Source organism: Leptidea sinapis, chromosome 32 (genome assembly GCF_905404315.1).
Source record: "Leptidea sinapis chromosome 32, ilLepSina1.1, whole genome shotgun sequence".
In the NCBI taxonomy this organism is placed as follows: domain Eukaryota; kingdom Metazoa; phylum Arthropoda; class Insecta; order Lepidoptera; family Pieridae; genus Leptidea; species Leptidea sinapis.
Window position 1 is genome coordinate 8,103,557 of NC_066296.1, and position 16,506 is coordinate 8,120,062.

Here is a 16,506-nt window from a genome sequence, read left to right on the forward strand (position 1 = left end):
TACCTTACATGGAGCATCACCCGTAACTTATCCATCAGTGTTGCATGTTGATCGCATAGAGATTATTAAAACGTTTAGACTAATTAGCGTTAAGAAAACTAAAGATCTCTGGGAATCTCTGTTAACGTAGTGAAATCTGTAATAGAAATTGTAGCCACAGATTTAGCTTTTATTTTCAATAAGAGTGTACATTGCGGTATATTTCCAAAGTGATGCGTTAGGAGTGTTTTGTGATTTATCCAAGGCATTCGACTGCGTCCATCATGAAACCTTACTTAAAAAATTTCACCACTATTGGGTTAGAGATGTTTCTCTAGATTTAGTAAAATCGTACTTGTGTAATAGAATTCAAAGAGTAGTCATTAATGGAACAAGATCAACTGGATCTATCATATCGATGGGTATCATACCGCAGGGCTCAATCTTGGGTCCTTTTTTGTTCCTGGTTTAATTTCCGTCAATGATTTACCATATCTTATTCAAAATAAACATGATATTATATTGTTTGCTGACGATACATCTTTGTTATTTAAAATAAAACGCCAGCAAAAAAAAACTGTCAGGTTGACGACGACATTGCTGAAGTAGTAAATTGGTTTAATGTTGATAACTTACTTTTAAACGAAGGGAAAACAAAATGTGTAAGATTTACACTTCCAAATATAAAGCACCAACCAACACCTATAAAAATTAATAATGACAAACATGATGTAGTAGAAACGACAACATTCCTAGGCATCATTACATTAGACTTTAAACTACAATGGGGTGATTATATAAAAAAACTTATGTAATGGACTTAGCTCTGCAGTATTTGCGATAAAAAAAATTAGGCAGCTGAAATGTTGAAACGGCTAGACTTGTATATTTCAGCTGCTTTCATAGTGTCATGTCTTACGGAATTATATTGTGGGGTAGGGCTGCAGATTAAAAATTTAAATGTATCGTAAAAAATAAATTAACATCTAAGGCCTATTATAATGTGAATGATTATTTGAATGATAAAGATAGTTGGAATTAATGTTCTAAATTTTGTTAATGAATATTGTTATACTCATTTGAATGCTATTGTAACTTTTGTACTTCATCGTGACTTGCACTAAATAACTTATAAAGTTCTACTCACTACTTTTTTATTCACTATAAAGATTTTTTGACTTTGACTTTGTTTATAACTGTCTCTTTCGTTTTCAGTTACGAGAAGCGAAGGGGCGTGTTGAGTTTGAAGGCGAGCCGGTCGGCTACGAAGGAAGCTTGCCTGGTGACGACGACGCTTGCACGTGCGCCCGGGTCCGACCGCTTCGGAGGGACACCTTCAAGAAGAGGAAACTGTTGCAGATGCACAACCTGCATCTTGCCAGCACCAAAGCAGCCAAGCCATCAGATATCAGGTTGGTGCCAGCAAGCACAAAATAAAACAACAATAACAAAATAATAGCAAATGAATTATTTACGTCTCTAATACTACACATACTCTAAATAATTCAGCTTTTTGGTAATTACCAAAAGATCTTTTGTATTGATTTTGTCTTGATTCTTTCAAAACAATTTCCCACCACACTTCTGTTCAAGAAGTTAGTGACGTCTTTAAATTTGATTCAGTGGGAGGCAATCCATAAAGGTGATGTTCATTTGAACAGTAATTCGGTCTTAAATCTTATGAGGGTAATTAGTACGTCTCTAGTGAAATTCCGTCACTGGGAAGGACTTTATTTCAAACTGGCCATATATCATATTATATTAGATAATAAATTGCGTGCTTTGCATAGTTGTTCAAATACGATAACACGGTTGATTGTAAGATTTATGTCTCTGTCTCATGTCGATTTCTTTTTGTTGTGCTTTGTCTTATAATTAAACCTCTTTCGCTGCATTTTTATGTCTGGCTAATTTTGATGACATTGATTTTTAAAGTCGAGCGGGTAATATGGCATTTTTCCCATCCTGCTGAGAACGTATGCCACTGAGTTGACGCCTGTCCTATCGCGTTTATTCCAGTATTCATATTCAAAAGGCGTAGTCCCGGGACTCGGGCAGTCCGAACTTGTCCATCTGATCCAATAAAAATGAGGCAGATGGGATTCGGTGGGCTACAGGTCTATAATTGTTATATTATCTCCCTGCTCTCCAAAGTTATCGAAGGTATTGTTAACCGCTGGGTTATGGGCACTAGAGGATTACCAGTTGATCAATGACACGACGCGCTTCTCTTAAAATTCCCATCATTTGGGTTTCCCGAGAGCATAACAGCACCACCTCCTCGGACATCTCGACAACAACTTGGGTGTGTGTATGAGCGAAAATTCGTTCGACATTGTCCCCGGACGGTCGCACGTAATTGTCTCGCGACAGGCTGTGACATGTCGCACGACTTTGTTCCCTAGTGAATACATGACTTGAGTCTCGAGCACTGACCTCTAGTGTATACCACTGGACGTGCGGCTGTCTAAGTGCTTTTGTGCCTGTTTGATATTCGCCAATTTGGCGCTGTCGGCCATGTAGCGATAGTCTGCGGTACTAAAACTAGATGACAACCTCAGCAAACATCACATAGACGATGGGAAACTATTTACAAAAATAAATTGTGTACTTTATAACGTTGAACGTGTATAAATAACACGGATAACCGAATGAAATTATTTCAAAATGCCAAAACACTTCAGAGTATTGTACTTTCCTTCGCGGCCGTTTGTATTACACGTCAAAATTAGTTCTCTGGACGCTCGCGAGTGGCGCTTCAAATTGGCACAATAGATTTGTCAGTGGTCTCGAGGGTATGGTGTGAGTAATGGTGTAATCGTGTTGCAGGTGCCGCTGTCAGTACGGTGTCGAGAGCTGCGCCGTGTGCACCGGGCGCGGGGCATGCACGGAGCCCGAGCCGCTCGCCGAGCCGCCGTCGCGTCGTGTGGCTCAGCTACTGCCCACGTACCATCCCGTGCTCAGCGACGCTCACGGTCAGTTCATTTTAATTATATTTTAACCGACTTCAAAAAGGAGGAGGTTATCAATTCGATCGGCATTTTCTTTTATGTCTGTACACCTGAGATTACTCTGAGATTTATGATCCGATTTACGTAATTTTTCTTTAGTTCGATGCAGAATAGATGCCATTTGGTCCCATAAAAATTTTACATAGTTGGGCCCAGTAGATTTAATTTTATGAACATTTTTTATGAAATTTGTTTACCTCGATGATATAATTGTTTTTTATGTACGGCTTTTTTGAAACGTAGTTTTTTTTATAGCTACTTACATGGAATATTATATTAATAAGTTATTTTTCTTCTAAAATTTTTAAGCTATTAATATTGTGCATTATAATTGTCAGACATACACATTCTTGAACTATGCAATAACCGACCGATTCACGGGGAAACTTAGACGTGAAGTAGACTACATACCTACTCTCCAGCAAAATAGCTATTTTGTGGAATAAGGCACCAGCTTTTATGTCTGTTTCACATAAACCTACTGGCTGTATGTGTCTAGTTTATTTAAGAAGTCCTAGCAATAAAAACTTCGTACCTACTATATTGAGACAAAAAAAAATATTTGTAATTTAGAAGTCTCATTTATTGAACTTCTTTCTTATTTCTTTGAAAGTCTACGAAATCTGCAAGTCTGCTAAGTAGGCAGGTTAATATGTAATTAGGCCGGCTTTGGTTTGGTAGGTCCAGTAAATTCTTTTCGAAATGTCAGAAAATTCATTTAATAAACAGCATTTTGTAGTTTAAAGGTTCTGTTATGTCAACTGTATATCATTGTAACTAAGCTAGTAATTACCTGGACGTTATACGAATTGCTTTGATTTTGAGGTTACATTTTATGAAATAAGATGAAAACCCGGGTTTTGATTTCAAAAATGATTACTGGGTGATCAGCGGATGGTAATCAGTAAGTCTAGGCGGCGGTCCATATAATTTTGGACAATCTCCTTTAGGTTAAACATGTACCTACCCCATTGAGCTCCCTCGTTGACTCCTTTCCCTCTGGCATGACACTGGTGACAGAATTTGGCGCGTCAGCATCTCCTGTGGATGCCTCGTGTAGAGGCGAAACACGTGTCGAATTGATTGAAGACAAATATTACCGGAATTTACACAAGATAACTCAAAAAATTATAAATATAAAATTATAAATAAATAAATTTTCCCTTGAAATTGCCAACAACACAACACCTTGTGGCAGTTTTACAACGCAAATGAATTATTTTCAAGTGTAAGAGTGATGATTTATTATCAATGCCAAAAATTTTTCAACCCTAGTAAGCTATCATGACGGGGAACCAGTTTATTAAACAGAAAGGCCTACGTACTGTTATACCGAAAGGAAAATTTAATTGTTTTCTTTAATAGTTTTTCTATTTTTCATTCATAAATGTTTAGTACTTGAGTATAATGACTTCCTTGTATTGAACTCAATACAAGGAAGTCAATACACGAAATGCCACACAAGCCATATATCCCGACGAGCGAGGTTGTGTATTGAGCAAGGCGGAGTACACTTTGAGCAGTTTCTGTAAAAGAACACAACGTCAAACGTTAATTATGAAAAAGAAGTGTTCTTTTAGGTTGTTTCGTTAGGTTAGGTGTTTTAAAATTTTTGTCGTTCCGCGAATCAGGTAGAAATGTACATTCTGCGTAGTTTACTCTTTAATTTTACTGAAACGGGGCTTGCACATCAGTGAAAATAATATTTTTTATTTTTTTGGAGTATGTTATACAGCGTTGCTACGGTTCTTAAATATTGTGAATGGACTCGTTATAAGGCCCCATTTAACTAACCTCCTTTCGGCTTTACGGGTAGTTTTGTATCAGGCTGTATATTTAAAAGAGAATAGGTGTGTGTGTGTGTGTGAATGAATGAATGTATGTTCACCTAAAACTCGAGACGAAATCACTACTACGAACATGTTACGTTAGTGCCCGATAGGTGGCGCTGGTGGCAGTGATTTTAATCTTTTGTATCATAATTAGGTCGAATTGATATGAAATTTTGTATAATTTATGCATGTGGAAAGCAGCAATTGGTACACCAACTAATATGGTTCCTACACTGGTAAATGAAGGTTACAGCTAGCTGTGATATAAATATTATTTTGAGTAGTGTTGTGAACATGCATAAAAATATACATGTCTGTCGAAACTAGGAAATGGCCTTTAGACGTTGTGTGACGGACCACTGCTAAAATCATGTCTCTGTTGTGGTCCTTTAGTTTCCATTGTAGGCATATAGATATATTTTTACCAGTAGGAGGTTTCTTTGCCCAGGATGCCGGCTAGATTATGGGTACCACAGCGGCGCCTATTTCTGCTGTGAAACAGTAATATGTAAGCATTATTGTGTTTTGGTCTGAATGGCGCCGTAGCTAGTGATATTCCTGGGCAGATGAGACTTAACATCTTACGTCTCAAGGTGACGAGCGCAATTGTAGTGCCGCTCAGAATTATTGGGTTTTTCAAGAATCCTGAGCGGCACTGCATTGTAATGGGCAGGGCTTATCAACTACCATCAGCTGAACGTCCTGCTTGCTGGTCTCGTCCCTTATTTTCATAAAAAAAAATATCCTATTATCGTGCGCAAAGTTCGATTTTGCGCATGCATTTGCGTTCGTAAAGTAACACTTTCCCGCACGTTGACAAGAGCATGCGGGAATGCAACTGAACGATTGAAGATGTAGCTGAGCGTGCGGGAATGTTTGAAAATAATTAAAGTGGTCGAACTTTACGCAACTTTATACGATACTCGTGCGCACGTGGGTCATCCTGCGACCTACTTTGCGAACTCGTATCGTAATGTACGATATTATCCATTTATTGTGTGATGTTTTATATTATATGTATTATATTAAATATGTCGTATTTCCAGATATCCCCCCATCAATACACATGAGTGCGCTCATCTCGCGGCCCTGGTTCCGCTCGCGGCTCAAGTCGTACCGCGGCGGACATCACTCGGCGCCCTCCAAGCACCACGCCGCCAGCGACAATACCACCAGCACCGTGCAGAATCACACCACCAATACAAAAGAGAAGAAACGTACCAGTTAGTATGTCTGTACTACATGTAATGCAACAAATCGTGCTTCTTGCGGATGTAATAAAAATATGTGAAAATGTTTAGTATATTTCGTTTTAAAAGGTGCAAGTTAAAAAAAGGTAATTTATTCTTGTATGGACATGATAAATAGATCAATTTGTTATTTTTAAAAGTTATATCCCTCACTTCTGGGATTAATTATACAAATTAAATTTGTAATCAAAATTTATGAACGATGCGGGACTCGAACCCGCGACCTCTTCGATTCCGTCTGAGCGCTTTTACCAACAAAGCTAACCGTTCCAGTGACGCATGGTTCGGATATCTACAGGATCTACTTTACAGTTGATAACCTGCTCAACCCCAATAATTGCCTATTCGGAAATTGAGATGTCACTCTTTCAAATCTAAACAATTTGTTATTTTTAAAATAGTATTCCTCCCTTCAAGGACTAATTAAATTAAATTTGTAACCACAATTTATGAAAGATGCGGGCTCGAACTCCCGGTCTCTCACACCCCCCTCGGGTTGTGCCCTTCCACTGAGCCAACCGTTCGAGTGACGTACCGTGCGTAAATCTTGGTTACAAATTCAAAATCTGCCTTCGCCTCTAGAAGATATGTGCGGGGTTTTATGTATGAATGTATGATAATGATCTGTCAACATTTCAGAATTGAAGCGCGGCAGACCTCCGCTGTCTCGGAAGATTCAGGAAAGGGAAAGAGATGATGACACATCCACATCGGGTCCTGATAGGTAATTCAATTCTTTTGTATATATTCCTACATTAATCCTGCAAAAATCTGATCTGCGTCCCAACTATCAAATAGATGTAGATATGGTTAAGTTTAGGGCGCTTCATAATATAACCAACTTCAAGAAAAAAGTCATTGCAAGGGATGAGTTGAGCAAGACATTCAGCTGATTGTAATTCCCAGCCCATTCAAATACAGTTCCGCTCAGGATTCTTGAAAAGCCCAAAAAAATATCTCAATTTACAATTGCGCTCTTTGTCTTGAGACAAGATGTTAAGTCTCATTTGCCTAGTAATTTCACTAGCTACGGCACCCTTCAGACAAGAACACAATAATGCTTACACATTACTGCTTGACAGCAAAAATAGGCGCATTGTGCGCAAAGGAGCCTACCACTGATATTTGGTATAATATATGCGCGATATTGCTGTTTTGACTAACTTGATTATTTTTTTAACTAACAAAATGAAATGGATTTCTATTTTGTACACACTTTGACAGATACAACAACTATTGCTTATTGTGATATACCGAGTATATATTGTTCTGAACACACAGTAACCCCCTTATTCATAATGGTCCATTAACTTTAAACAGCCGCTTAGGAGTGTTTTTTCTCATTCTGACTTAGGTCAATAGAAGAAGACAGAGTGAGAATTAGCAATGCTTTAAGTTAGCTGACTATTATGAAGTGGGTAAAAGTCTATTAAAAAACCAATAATTTGAAGACGGGCCCTCATCTAGCCCAACCCCGAACCCCTTTGAACTACAAAACATGTTAAGATTTAGAAGACTTGACCTGCTGTATACGAATCGCCGACATCGAGTTGCATAAGAAACCTCTAGAACTTTTCTATCGGAACTGTACTTCAGGCAAATAGCACTGACACCGCGGGTTGGTCGGCGGTGTTTTTCCGTTGTCGTCAAGAGTCGAGTTGTAGGCAAAAAGAATGCATTGATGATAGGCTTTCTCTTTAGTCGTATGGGCCAGGGTGCATTACTCAGGTTGAGACGGCTGGTTTAACACCAAGAGCAGCTTTCGACAACGACCAGAGGGCCTACCATCAACTTTTAATAAGCGATGCGAATCCGATGCAGTTCAGTTTAGGTATCCAAACTGAATCATTAAAATTCGTACCATGAAGTGCCTTTTACTGAATGGCGTTTGGATCGCTTATGAAGAATGAACGAAATAAAATTGCGTTTCGAAACCTAAAATGATATGATTTTAGCTGTTTTTTTTGCGTAGAAAATACTAAAAATACATTTTAAAATTGCGCAATTGCGTCAAATTATAAAACATTAAACCCTTTTTTATACTTATTGAATAATAGTAATATAAATAAATATAGTTCTTTGAATTACAAATTAAATGTTTGCTTATGTGTTTCCGTAAAAATAACGAGTTATGAACACACCTCCATTGATGTTTGATTTGACAGGACCACAGAGTACATTTTTTTTAATTCGTTCTTGCGAACAGTCTATAGTCCGGGCCTTTACTGCCTCGTCTTTAGTATTTTCATTTTTGGTATTTATTTTCAGTATTTTGTTTTACAAAAAAGCCCAATAAAATATTCTCATCTCATCTTTAATCAATAAAATTTTTCTTTTCTATGTTTTCACTATTTTTTAAAAGTTATTAACAACACGATTCACTTTCCTCTAAGGAAGTAGCAACTTTTTTCGAATCGGTCACTTTGACAGATAAGCTATCCAGGCTAGGTTGAAATAACACCTCATGGTACGAATTAATGAACGAACTAAATCAGTTTGCGATTCAGTTGATATAATTTTTGACATTCAATTGACATCATTGCGATTTAATCGGTTGATTTGACGTCAATCTAAATTAGATAGCTCTGATCACGTCGTGGTACGAAATAGCAAAGCAGTTCATTTTAGGTTGTCAATTGAATCGCAATAAGAGTTCATGGTAGGCCCGCAGAACTTGCGTGCTCGACTACTCAACGATTTTGACGACGCACTTAGATTTTATTTCTTGTATAGGAATTTGCAGTTCGGATTCTTTGTGCCCGCTGCAACATGGATTCGATAGGCCTGTTTTTTGCAGTAACCAGCTGCTTTAACTGAGGCACCGGACAAGGAGCCCTATTACCAAAATCTACTAATTTTCAGTTGATGGATTGTACATTTCCCTATGACGAAAGTGTTCCGGATCCGTAGACTGATACAAAGTTGGCGATTAGATATTTTGTCTTTCGTTTACCTTATTAACAATGTCACTTGGCATTTACTTTTTCGTTGTTTGATATTATTATGATCGTAACTACAACTTTTTATGTCTATGGTTCCGAAATGAAATCAGGTCCGCACTACCCGGACCCGAAGTACTTTGGTAATTTAATTCGAAGTTCGTCGTTCTTTCGTCTCGGATCGAAATTTAGGCTTTTGATTTTGGAAATAGACCTCCTGGGCCGATCTGTGGCATATCACAGCCACAGATCGGTACGACAGACGGTTTCGTTGTTATGATCGCTAAGTTAAAAATGAGTCAGTGGGAGGCTCTTTTGCACCGGATGCCGGCTAGATGATGGGTACCACAACTGTTTCGGTCTAAAGGGCGCCGTAGCTATTGAAATTACTGGGCAAATGAGACTTAACATCTTCTGTCTCAAGGTGACGAGCGCAATTGTAGTGCCGCTCAGAATTTATCTGTTTTTCTATAATCCTGAGCGGCACTGCATTGTATATGTACAGAGCGTATCAAGTACCATCAGCTAAACGTCTTGCTCGTCTCGTTCACTTTTATATAAAAAAAAGTCGCTTGCTACAAACAAGATCATTTTTACGAAATAAATATAAAACATCGATAAGAATAACGCAAAGACGCCGTCATCTTCAGCCATGTAGTGATTCACAAGTTAGTCATTTTGTTCCATCGTATTCACAGAACACTTTCCTTGATGTCCACATTTTGTCTTTACCGAAACTTCAACCTTTTTTTTGAGATCTGGTCGGCAGTGAGAGTTGAAGTTCTAATGATAGTTGTACGTTGTGTTCCAGACGCACGTGGCGCGCTAGCACTGAGTCTCGCGGCGCTCGCCGGCCCTCGTTCGACATCGACAACATTGTGATCCCGCAGAGTGTGGCCGCCAATACGCGCCCGGAGATACTCAACTACAAGGAGATCCTGACGCCCAGGTAACCTACATCTCGATATCTATACATATAAATAAAATTGCAGTGTCTGTTTGTAATATTGAAATAACCGTTTTTTTTCTTCTACATGTATATGAATATTTATACGGTACATACAACAAAATAACATTACAATTCTTGTCTGTCTGTTTGTTCCTGCTAATCTCTAAAATGGCTTGACTGATTTTGACGGGACTTATTGGCACGTAGCTGATAATAAGGAGTAACTTAGGCTACATAATCTTTTATTTTAGAGAAATAAAGTAATGTTGCAATGTCCAAGAAACGGTCTAACTCCAAAAATAATTTATGTGGTAAAACAATGTTTGCCAGGTCAGCTAGCCTAACTAACTTTTACTAATATATTTGCTTTTAGAACAAGATCCCAAAAAATGTTCAAAACAACTGTATTACGATATTCAAAAGAATTGTTAAGAAGTGTTACATAAATGATTTACTAAATGATGCCACAGATTGAGAATAGTGCGACCACCCTCAGGCTATTAAATAATAACATTAATTGTACAATATTACTTATACTTTTTGTAATGGTTAGTAGTTTTTGACTTTCAATAAGTGATTTCGCATCCTATTTTGAATAAAAATATTTGAATTATTGACAACATAAATTTATAGTGTTAGTCAAATAAACTTTATTCAATAAGGGTTAAGCTAAGCGCTTTTGAATCGTCACTGTAAATATTTCTTTTAAATTACTGAATCTACCAATTATGTTCGGAAAAAGTTTAGCTCGTGAGGAGAACATAATATAAGAAACTCAACGTCCACTCTTTTCAATCAAATAGAGTATTTTGCATTGGCTGTAATATTTATTTTATATATATTTACTAGTGGACCCAACAGACGTTGTCCTGTAACACGTCTTAAATTTGAAAAATCGGTCCAGCCGTTAGGGGTTCACTAACATACACATGAGCAGGGGAATTATATTGTATGGACGGTATTGAGAATCTAAACCAATCTCAAATTCACTGAAACAAACAAAAAAATCATCAAAATAGGTATAATTGTGAATCTAAACCATTCTCGAATCCACCTGAAGACACACACCAATCTCAAATTCACTGGAACACACAAAAATATCATCAAAATAGGTCCAGTTACTTTAAAAAAATACTTAAATCTATACAATTACACAACACACAAAAGATGTACAATTTATTAATTTCAGAAATGCCTTTATTTATTTTCGATATCGGTATCGATATGCTTTTAAAACAAGGTACTTACACTGAAAATAAAATTGAGATCAAATATAGGAATCCCAAGTTACAGGCAATTACACTCTTGGACTAAGGGTCCTTATCTCGCAAAACTTTTTTTTTTTGTATAAAGTTGTACTATGGCTAATCTAATTAGAAATTAAATAAGTCTTATAACTTTTTGTTAAATTATCGATTAAATTAGTCTCTTCAGTATTTGTTATTAAATCTAGTTCCAAAAATGAATTAGTAAAATCAATTCTTATAATATTGATTTGAGTATAATATCCAATTAATAATTAGATTTATTTTCATTAAAATATTTGAAATCTTAACTAAGCTGTAATTAGTAATTCAATAGCATTTAAATATGGTGTAAGAAAGTGTGTGTGTGTGTGTGTGTTTGTTTGTATGTGTGTGTGTAAATAATGTTCTTTATCACGCAGAATTTAATCCCGGTAAGGATTTGCACTCTCTTGTGGTTACATATTACTACACTTACCGGATTTTTTTTTCAAAAGAATTCTCGCCAAAATTCGGAAAATTAAAGTAATAAAAAAAATATGTAAGCCCATTCCAAAATTACTAGCTGACCCAGCAAACGTTGTATTGCGGATATTAAAATCGCGATACAAAAGTAACTGTTGATCGTAGATGGGTGAAAAATTGAATTTGTATGTATTTTTTAATGCTGACTCATAATCGAATTTAAAAAAAAATGTAAAAAAAAAATTAAAAAAAAAAAATCTGTCGACCACCCTTAACATTTAGCGGGATGAAAAATAGATGTTGTCCGATTCTGAGACCTACCCAATACGCACTCAAAATTTAATGAGAATCGGTCAAGCCGTTTCGGAGGAGTTCAAAGTTTAACACCATGACACGAGAATTTTATATATTAGATTATTACGTATTTTCAGATGGCGAATACTGGACCTCCCTGTACTAACACTGAACAACGGTATATCAAAGTGTAACCAAATGTCTGTTCAGGAGATTAAAGAGGTATATAGTGTATTAATTATCATATTTTCTTTGTTTTTAGTGCAATTCCTTTTATGATATAACATATTTTAATTGATTTTGTAAATCATAATATATACAATTTATATGTTTTTAAATTTTCATATATAATTTTCTGTATGGCACAGGGCTTCAATTTCATATATGGTTCATGTGTGTATTGCACAGTTTGTAATATAGAAAATTTTTTGATGTAGGCGTTACTTTGCGGAAATCCATAATTATACAAATGACTTGAGTTTTCTCTACACGAGGCATCCTCAGGACGTGTTGTCTCGTCTCGTTGAGTCTCGTGCCAGATTTTGGTGTAGAGGCGAAACACGTGTCGAATTGTTTAAAGACAAATATTGGCGGAATTAATACTAAAGAAAACTCTAATCATTTGTATTGTAATATAGATTTTTATATAGAGTATTGTAATAATAGTTTCTTATTATTCCATTTAATACAGGTTACGCATATGCAGGTTGACACTCATTTCCTTTTATTTTATCATTAAACTTGTGAGTAACTGAAACAATTGCCATATATTATTTATAGTGGCCAAATTTTTGTTATCGTGTCTGAATTTGGAGAGTCAACATCTCCTAAAGATGCCTCGCATAGAGGCGAAACACGTCTCGAATTGTTTGAAGACAAATATTATCGGAATTTAAACTCATTGTGTAATTATGGGTCAGGGGCGTGCGTAGTCGTAGTTGTACTTTAGTCCGACAGCGCTAAGTTTTGAGGTCAAAATATTGAAGTTGTTTTTTGTTTCGCGTATAGTTTCGGGACATTTGGTCACCTTAAATATAAAATTTTAGTTTTTGACACTCTAGATACCTAATAGAAGTAGAATAGAGGTATCTAATAATATGAAATAACGTAGTTAGAAATTTAGGTATTGTAACTGCACAAATTTTATTTAATTAATTCATCTTATATTTTCTACATTTTATATATATGTATATTGATATGATTTAAATTAAACTCTTGAAAATGTCATATATAGAGTCATATTTATTAGCTTCCAGATTACGTTAATTAGTTTTCCTATTGTAGCTCCGTAAACTAGGTAGGCGTAGTTTTTTAAGAAACAATTTTGTTATTTAAATTACCTATGATGTAGATTTTTTTCATGTTTAGCGCCCTCTGGCGGTAAAGACGCAAATTGAAATCACTATGTCGGTCGATTTTTCATGCATTTAAGATATTGCTTAAATTTAACATCGATTTCACGATAATTATTAATATCACGTAGAGCGGCTCGAATTGTGGGGGATCCAGTGCTCTGTGAACGGCTGGATCACTTGGCGTTGCGTAGAGAAGTCGCTTCATTGTGTGTCTTCTACCGCATTTATCACGGGGAGTGTTCCGAAGAGCTGTTTAACCTGATTCCTGCCGCCGAATTCCACCATCGCACGACACGCCACAAGTTAGGATACCATCCCCACCATCTGGGTGTGTGGCGGTCCTCCACAGTGCGGTTTTCAAGGAGCTTTCTTCCACGTACTACAAAGCTGTGGAATGAACTTCCTTGTGCGGTGTTTCCGGGACGATACGACATGGATACCTTCAAAAAAGCGCGTACACCTTCCTTCAAGGCCGGCAACGCTCCTGTGATTCCTCTGGTGTTGCAAGATATTGTGGGCGGCGGTGATCACTTAATAACAGGTGACCCGTACGATCGTTTGTCCTCCTATTCCATAAAAAAAAATATGACGTATTATTCTATTGTGTACTTTCATATTTCTTAAGTCAACCAGTATATGTCACTCATCCATGATTCAATGTGAACTCTAATTATTGTAATAATACATAATCTGTATTTGTAGCCTTGAAAAACAACTTTAAACTCAATCCACAGAATTATTAAACTTATGAATTCAAAATAGAAACTACACAAATTACACAGTATAATCGGTCTACTTATCATTCAAAACTAATTTTAATTATTTTCCTACATATTGTAAGTAGGTCCAAAATTTAAAAAAAAAAAGCGTAGTTCTTCGTGTTGTTCCTTGTATGTATTGTAATGTTAACAGCGATCGAATAATATTTTCACCATCACAGATATCTCAAGTACCTAATATTAATTAGTATTGGCCTACATATTGAAAAAACAATTTTTATTTTTATTTGAAAGAAAACTGTTTACCACAACTGGCACACCCTTATTATATTTGAATAACCAAATAATTTTTTTTTAACACACAACGCACAGCAAACTCGTTTATTTTATTTCACTGTACAAAATATAATCACAAAATCACATTGAGCAATAAAAGTAAAAAACAAAATGGCCTTCCACTTTGCAGTAGAGCGAAAAATGCTATTATCTCTGCACATGGGAACGAGTGAGACAGATATGGGATCGTTGTTACCTCGCGAGTTGCGACATAATTCGTTAAGATTTGGCGGTAGACCAATAATAGGCCAGTAGGCTAGCTTACGTTATGCTGTTAAAATGCGAAGACATGATTTTGGAACATTTGATATGTAAACCTTAGTAAGTTTGGTTAATAACACTAGTGCTATATAATTTTTATTTAGGTTTTTATTGAGCTAGCCTATGCCTAATAGTCTATATTGAATGCACGCCCCTGTTATGAGTTTACCCATAACGACTAATTCAGTAAATTTTCCATTTACATATTTATTACTAGCTGACCCGGCAGACTTCGTACTGCCTCAATCGATAAATAAAAGACCTAAACTTTTGTTTAAAATAAACTTAACACAAACAAAAGGAATCCTTTTTTTAAGTATACCCGTGTTTTAAGGTAGTTTAATTTTTACCTCCTGAGAAAATTAGAAAGATTTAAAAATTCTAATTCATTAAAACTATCAGTTTTATCTGATTTCTGAACGACGGGGGACACATCAAAGGAAAAAAGAAATAGTTGTTTACCTTTTAAACCTTCTCTGGACTTCCACAAATAATCCACGACCAAAATTCGCCAAATCGATCCAGCCGTTCACGAGTTTTAGCGAGACTAACGAACAGCAATTCATTTTTATATATAAGATTTATTTATTTTATAATTATTACAGAATGAGGACATGTCCGAACCGACGTTGACAGGCAGACATACTCGCGCTCAACACCGCGAGTGGCTGCGGTACGCTAAGAAAAAACGCTCGCGACGTGCCAACAAGGATCAACAACAACAACAAGAAGTAGTGGACGAGCAACCTTTGATACTTCAGGTGGACGAACAACACACAGAACCACAGATACAGAAGGAATCACATTCCTCGCCCGCTAGAGAGGTGAGTGTGATGTGTGAGGCATTATGCTGCGTGAATCAGAAAGGGTATAATAAAATAAAATAAGCCTTTATTGCTGTTCACAAATATTATAAATGATACTCAACTAAATATAAACTTAAATCTAAATTATATGTTAGGTTAAACAGCTTGTCTTTCGACAAAGGCCTCCTCTAAAGATTTCCACTCCTCTCTGTCTTTCGCTATTTGGATCCATTTAGGTCCAGCTACTCTTTTTACTTCATCTTCCCAGCGTTTAGTTTGTCGCCCTTTTCTTCTACTACCATCTCTTGGATACCAGTCGGTTATTATTTTTGTCCATTTATCTTGTTTTTCTCTTAACACGTCCTATCCATCGCCACTAGTGTTCTACATATTGATCTTCTTTCTATACTGTTTTGACAGACATTTATTTTATTTGATAATTGTTCGGTTAGAGCCCATGTCTGACAACCATAGGTCAAGCAAGGTAAGATACACGTATTATAAACCTTTCTTTTCTCTTTAATTGGCATTCCCTTATCCTTCATAACTTCACTGAGGGATCAATATCTCTTCCAAGTATTAGCTATTCTCCTATCAATTCCTTACTCATAGTATTAGTTCCTGAAATTAACTGTCCTAGATAAATGTAATCTTCAACGAACTCTATTTGTTCCGTATTTAATTTGATTTTATATGTTTTTGAAGAGTTCGTCATGATTTTTGTTTTTGAGGTGTTCATGGATAGTCCTGCTTTTGCACTTCGGTCTGCTAGTTGTCGCAACATTTGCTCTAACTTTCGTGGGCACTCAGAGAATAGAACCAGATCACCCGCAAAGCGTAGGAGGCTTAATTTCTTGCCGTTCACGTTCAGTCCACTCTCACTCCAATCTAAATCCCTAAAAATCATCTCCAAAACTGCTGAGAATAATTTGGGTGAGATCGGGTCTCCTTGTCGGACTCCTCGCTCTATAGAGAACTCTTCTCCTGTTTATTCCAATCTAATTTGCGCGGTACTTCTGGAATAAACGTTCTTCAAAATGTTTATTTATTTTTCATCTATTGCTTG

General features: G+C 36.4%; 1 protein-coding gene across 2 annotated transcripts in view; it reads left to right on the forward strand.

The window, feature by feature from the left end:
* The window catches only part of LOC126974416 (KAT8 regulatory NSL complex subunit 1), a 40,757-nt gene that overhangs the window by 16,171 nt on the left and 8,080 nt on the right, over positions 1–16,506 (forward strand). For both annotated transcript variants that reach the window (XM_050821900.1, XM_050821899.1), the window contains 7 exons: positions 1,195–1,391; positions 2,809–2,954; positions 5,869–6,045; positions 6,712–6,796; positions 9,823–9,960; positions 12,101–12,185; positions 15,240–15,458. In XM_050821900.1, the coding sequence (XP_050677857.1) occupies positions 1,195–1,391; positions 2,809–2,954; positions 5,869–6,045; positions 6,712–6,796; positions 9,823–9,960; positions 12,101–12,185; positions 15,240–15,458 (1,047 nt within the window). The remainder of the gene's footprint in view (positions 1–1,194; positions 1,392–2,808; positions 2,955–5,868; positions 6,046–6,711; positions 6,797–9,822; positions 9,961–12,100; positions 12,186–15,239; positions 15,459–16,506) is intronic.